The 6,366-nt window shown below is 39.2% G+C and overlaps 1 protein-coding gene across 1 annotated transcript; it reads left to right on the forward strand.

Moving 5' to 3' along the window:
• The first annotated feature begins 981 nt into the window (after positions 1-981).
• LOC147516966 (uncharacterized) lies at positions 982-1,626 on the forward strand. The gene has a single exon (XM_086593434.1). It carries the CDS (start codon positions 982-984, stop codon positions 1,624-1,626), a length of 645 nt encoding a protein of 214 aa, XP_086449560.1.
• Positions 1,627-6,366: the final 4,740 nt, after the last annotated feature.

The raw sequence follows: 6,366 nt of genomic DNA on the forward strand, positions 1-6,366 counted from the left end.
TGGAATGTATAAGTTACATCAGAAGTGGATAGAACCAGTTATCACCCACTTGTCTTTTGCAAATGATCTTATGGCATTTTTGCAAGGGGATGTGCAAAGTGCTAATGCTCTTAAGCAGAACCTGGAATCATTCAGGATGGGGACAGGGCTAGAGGTTAATGTACAAAACAGCAATATCTTCCTAGCAGGTGTGGATGAGTCTACAAGCAATGAGATTGAGCAAGTTTTGCAATTTCAAAGAGGAGTGCTGCCAGTGAAATATCTGGGGTTACCCCTAATTACTACAAGATTAAGATCGACTAATTGTTGCCCGTTAATCCTTAAAGTGACTAAGAGAATTCAGAGCTGGAAGGGGAAGTTACTCTCATATGCAGGAAGATTGCAGTTGATCAAGGCTGTGTTGAACAACTTGAATGACTATTGGTTGGCATCGCTAACTATTCCTCAGAAAACAATAGAAGACGTCAACAGATTATGTCAAAACTTCTTATGGACGGGACCAGATTGTACACAATCACATGCATGGATTGGTTGGGATGATGTCTACTACCCTTATGAGGAGGGAGGGTTGGGAATTAGAAATCTGGAAAAAGTTAATCAAGCGGCGACAATGAAACATATCTGGAAGATAGTAACAAAGTCAGATAATCTTTGGGTGACGTGGGTGTATAAAAACTTGATTAAGGATAAAAGTTTTTGGGTACTAAAGACTCCGCAACACTGTTCATGGAGCTGGCGGAACATACTCAAAGCAAGAACAGAGGCAGCTGATATAGTGATGCATCAAATTGGTGATGGGAATGACACGAGCTTCTGGAATGAACCCTGGAATGCAAATGGGAACAAAGTTTCCACAAGCCCTTATATAGCAGCTTCTGCCATGTGCAAAACAAGGTATCATATTTTATAGTTTCAGGGAAATGGAGCATACCGCAACACATAAAGGAACATCTAACTGATATTATAGGAGAAATCGATGAGATGGAAATTATGGGAAATGATGACAAGATAGTATGGACAGCGGCAAATCATGGAGAATATAGTTTGAAAGAAACATATGAGAGCTTGAGAAGTATACACCAAAATGTGCCATGGGGGAAGATGGTTTGGTATTCGAACAGAATTCCTCGACATTCTTTTATAAGCTGGATGGCCTTAAGAAGGGGGCTAAAGACGCTCAAGAAACTGAAAGAATGGAAGAAAGTGCAAACTAATGAATGTGTGCTCTGCTGGCAAGGTACTGAAACAGAGCATCATCTGTTTCACAGATGCAACTTTGCGAACACAATGTGGACTCGAATCTTACAGAGAATGGGGTTCAGCAGAAATGTGGCGATGACTTGGGAAGAAGAGGTGCAATGGGTTGAAAAAGTGACAAGAGGAAAGGGATGTATACAAGATGGATTCTATTTGGTATGGAATGCGTTCATAGATGGAGTCTGGAAAACACGAAATGATCGTATATTTCAAAACAAACATCCTGATGCAAAACAAGTGACTGAAGTGGCAATTAGCGAGGCAAGAACTAAACTCATGGGGATGCAAATCACAATGGAGCAAGGGCCAGAGGCACAGCGATTCATGGAATTGTGGAACATAGATGTCGAAGCTAAAGTGGAGAAATGAGAGTATTGCAAATGGGTTAGAGCTGGAAATGATACATATAATTTAAATATGGATGGAACTTTGCAAGGACAAGAGGGGGGATGGGCAGCGGTGATAAAAAATGATAATGGAGAAGTAGCAGCAGCGAGCCACGGCAAAGCAAGATATCAGACCTTTGCATTGATCGAACTACAGGCTGTAGAGAATGGAATTCAGATGGCAATGAGAATGGAGATAAAGAAGATTGAAGTTCAAACTGATTCGACGAATGTCATATCATTCTTGAACAACGGCAGTAAGCATCCATGGATGGCGGAGAAGATGATCAGACGGATTCAAGTAATGAAGGAAGAATTCAAACATTTCAATATTTTTCATGTCTACAGGGAAACTAATAGACTAGCAGATGTGCTGGCACAGAACATTCCTAATCTTAGTTATATAGAACTAGTACCTAGCTCTTTTAGCGAGGATGTCAAGAAAATTATATGTGAAGATGCTAGTAGTAAACAGTATCTAAGATTGTAATAATTTAACTTTTTTATCCTCTATGAGGAAGGGGTAGGGGACCTCTTAATTAAAAAACCCAGCTTGCCAACCAAAAAAAAAAAAAACTTGATTTTATTAGCGTTGAAATTATCGTAGTAATCTATTACATTATAGAAAGTAATTAGTTCTCCATGAGAATGGGCTTGATTGTTTCACATGCTGATAGTTAGTTGGTAGAGATTACCACGATTGATTAGAGATTATATAGACCCAATTGTTATGTGAAAACATTTCAATTTGGATTACGACAAATTCTACATTAGTTAATTGAGTCGAATCAAGGTGGAATCAAATTCCCCCTAATTCCTCCTCATATTGTTAATTTAGTATTAAATTGTTGTCATTTCATTTCTATCATCTTGATTAGTTGAATTACCATCATAGTTAATTTCAATTTCATTACTCTCACGACCTTATTAGCTTACACGAACTAGGAAATGTTACACCTAAACAAACTAGGAGTAGAACGAATTCTCTACTCTAAACATATTGCATTGAAACGAGAGTAGAATCTTTGATATATAAGCAAGAAAATAGTTCTAGTTTTACTTACATTTGAGTTTCATCGCTTATTCGTAGGTAAAACTAGCGTTTTACATTTTATCAAATGGCACCGCTGCTATCTTAGTTATGTTTAGTTTCATTTTCTTTAGAAGTGATAATCCTACCAAAGTCCCATTAAACCCACCCACCTTTGTTTGGTTCTAACTGTGGTTGTTTGCTTCAGAACTGATTTTTTTTCGCAGGGATACACTGAGCACGCCTTGCGCCCTCCAAGGCAAATTCAGAGCGTTTTGTCTGGACATCAACCAAGGCACGAACGCACCCTATGCCCTTCCAAGGCAAATTCAGAGCGCACCCACACTCTATTGTCTGGACATCAGCCAAGGCACGAGCGCACCATGCGCCCTTCCAAGGCAAATTCAGAGCGCACCCCTCGCTCTATTGTCTGGACATCAGCCAAGGTATGAGCTCACCTTGCGCCCTTGAAAGGCAAAATCTAAGCGCACCCCGCGCCCTCTTCTGAACAGCCCGATTTTCACAGGTTAGTCCAAATTTCCATTTCTTCAAGTTATTCAGTGTTTCTAACTTGTCATTACAATGAGCTCGCGTATACAAGACGTTATTCATAAGCGAAGCAAGGAGCATTCAGGTACTTCTTTCTTCCACTCCTCGCATCTCTTGCTTTAGGATTTATACTAGCATATCAGGGTTATTTTGACTGTTGTCGTGTTTCTTTAATATTGGACTTAACCTTGCATGAGATTAAGGTCAGGTAGAGAAAAAACGACTAACGTAATTTATCGTGAACGTTAACAAACACACCTATCTAGTATACTACACACTACACTTGAAATAATGGCTAAAGAAAGAGAGTCTCCTCTCTCTGACTTTTACAAAGCCCTAAACAATAGCCCAAAATCTTGCATCGTTCTTGCAGACCCAGTGGGAGATTTTTGAATCCCCCGAAATATATTTAATTTGTTACCAGTTTTTCATGGGTTAAACCATGAAAAACCTTATCAGCATATGCGTAAGATTGAACAAGTTCTTACCACATTCCATCATCCTACGGTAGGTGCGGAACAAATTAAACTGAGGGTGTTTCCTTTCACCCTAGCCGACAAGGCGGCGTCTTGGTTAACTACCCAAGCGCCTAATTCTGTAAACTCATGGGCCAAACTTGTTCAATTGTTTATGGAACATTTTTACCCACCATTGAAGACAGATGAAATGCTTTCCAAGATTCATTTTTTCCGACAGAATCCTCATGAATCCTTTTCAGAGGATTGGAATCATTTCACTGACCTTCTTATAGAGTGTCCACATCATAACCTTACGAAAGACACGTTAGTTCGTGCCTTTTTCAAAGGACTTTTATACCACCATAAAGAGGTCCTTGATATAATGAATGTGGGTAGTTTCCTCAGTAAAGGAGCCTCGGAGGCTAATAGGTTTTTAGAAGATCAAACAAAGCGTAATAATAAATATTTTTTTGGAGGGGGTAGTGACGATATCCCCCGCTCTGCTAGTTCTCCTTCAACAGTTAAGGCTGTTGGTATGTTTGAGATTAAACCCGATCTTGAGCTTAAAACTTTAATCGAATCTCTCACTAAAAAGGTAGAAGCTATTTCTGTTCAACAAAAGCATATCCCCGTCATGAATATCCACTCTAATCCATGTAATTTTTGTTTGAGTCCTGAGCATCCCGACTCCTATTGTCATCTTGCCTATGAACAACAAACATCACAACCAGATAATGTTTGCTCTATTAATAGCTATCCTATTCCTAACGCCCCTTGGAGACAAAATCCTAACTTCAGTTGGAGAAATAATCAACAAGTTACACCTTCAGGGTATAATAATCAAAATGTTAGGCCAGCAAACAATTACAACCAAGCTCCACCACGACAAGGACAAGGACAAGGGAATTATAATAATTATAAAAATAATAATTATAATGCTAATATAGGTATCGTTCCGGTTAATCATAACTATCACAACCCACCTGTTAGTAATCAACGTGACATAGTTCCTGTCACACAACCTATAACAAACACTCCTCCACAACCGGATCGTTTTGACGCCTTTATGCAAACCTAATAACAGATTTTACAGTCCATCCAACTTTCCTTACAGCAGTTAGCCCAAGAGAAAGTACAACCAAAAGGTGTGTTTCCAGGTCAAGCGATACCTAATCCTAAAACACCAAACATAGCATTTGAGGTAAACGGTAATACTAGTAATGAAAATGAAAACGTAGGTGAGCTAAATGACATCACCACTCTCTGTTCTGGTAGAGTGGTTGATAACGCCGTAACTATGTATGTAGTTACCCCACCAGCAGTCCCTACACCGGATATTGCACTAGATACCGAAATAGAAACTGAAGATCCAACCCCTATAGAGGTACCAGTTAAACCATAACCTAAGAAACAAAAAGCCAATGTTAGACATCATGTTGATCCATACGCTAAATATAGAGAGAAACCACCGTTTCCCCAGAGATTAACCATGTTAACCAAGAATACGAATTTCAATGAGATTAGGGAGGTTTTCAAAAATCTAACGATAAACCTACCCTTTCTTGAAGCGATTAAAAAGTTACCTCACCATGCTAAGTTTCTTAAAGAGTTGTGCACTACTAGGCGTAAGACAAATATTTCAAAAGATGCCTTTTTAACTGAACAGTTTCCAACTTTAACCGAACATAATGGAATCGTTAAGTACAAGGACCCTGGTCATCCTACTGTACAATGCACCTTAGGAGATTCCCACACGACGACCGTGCTATTAGACCTGGGGGCGAGTGTTAACTTACTCCCTTATTATCTTTATAAACAAATAGGTCTACAAGAGATGCAACCTACTAAAATGACATTGCAATTAGCTGATCGGTCTATTAAGTATCCTAAGGATGTGGTTGAAAACGTGCTTGTTAAGGTTTAGGATTTCTACTGCCTGATAATTTTGTTATCCTCGATACAGAAGTCGCTAACGACTCTGTTTCAATTATTTTAGGGTGCCCCTTCTTCGCTATTGCCAACGCGCTCATAAACTGCCGCGATGGTTCGATGTCCATGTCTTTTGGCCATCTTTCTGTTGAGGTAAATGTTTAAAATGACAAAACAGTTCCCAGATATGACTTCGGATGGAGAGGTTAGCATGATCGAGAGTTTAGCTCAAGATTATTTCAACAACATGGTTCCTGATAATCAGATGCACCAATTTCTAATCTTCGGAAGTTCCAACATTGACGCCATGACAGAAGAAGAATTTTTTACCCACTATCCCAGTGATTCTTCTAACTCACCTATTGAAGAATGTCTTGCATATCTAAAAACTTCTAATGATATAGACCTGAGAGCTCTAGCTGAACGCCATTCACCCACTTTACATTACTCTGTCACGCATTCACCTTCCATCAATGTTCCCTGCCATCCACCTTTTCAAAGGAACCTTGAGTTTGCACTTGACCCTCTTTGTTCTCCTATGCTTCATGATTTTCTAAGTTCTCCTAGTACGAACTTACTACCTACAAAGTCACCTGATATTTTCATTTTCAGTTGTGTGATTGTACCAACCCACTCCACCAATGAATTTTGTGATAAACCCACTCTCTCATTTCTTCCATTTCTTACTTCTACAATTTACCCATATCCACCATATATTCCACAACCATCCATTTACTCAAAATCATCACTTGCACAC

The sequence above is a fragment of the Coptis chinensis genome, chromosome 2, assembly GCF_015680905.1.
Source record: "Coptis chinensis isolate HL-2020 chromosome 2, ASM1568090v1, whole genome shotgun sequence".
Taxonomy (NCBI): domain Eukaryota; kingdom Viridiplantae; phylum Streptophyta; class Magnoliopsida; order Ranunculales; family Ranunculaceae; genus Coptis; species Coptis chinensis.

Bases quoted from the DNA above. Each gene is read 5' to 3' on its own strand.
- LOC147516966 (XM_086593434.1), top strand. From the start codon at position 982: ATGGAAATTATGGGAAATGATGACAAGATAGTATGGACAGCGGCAAAT.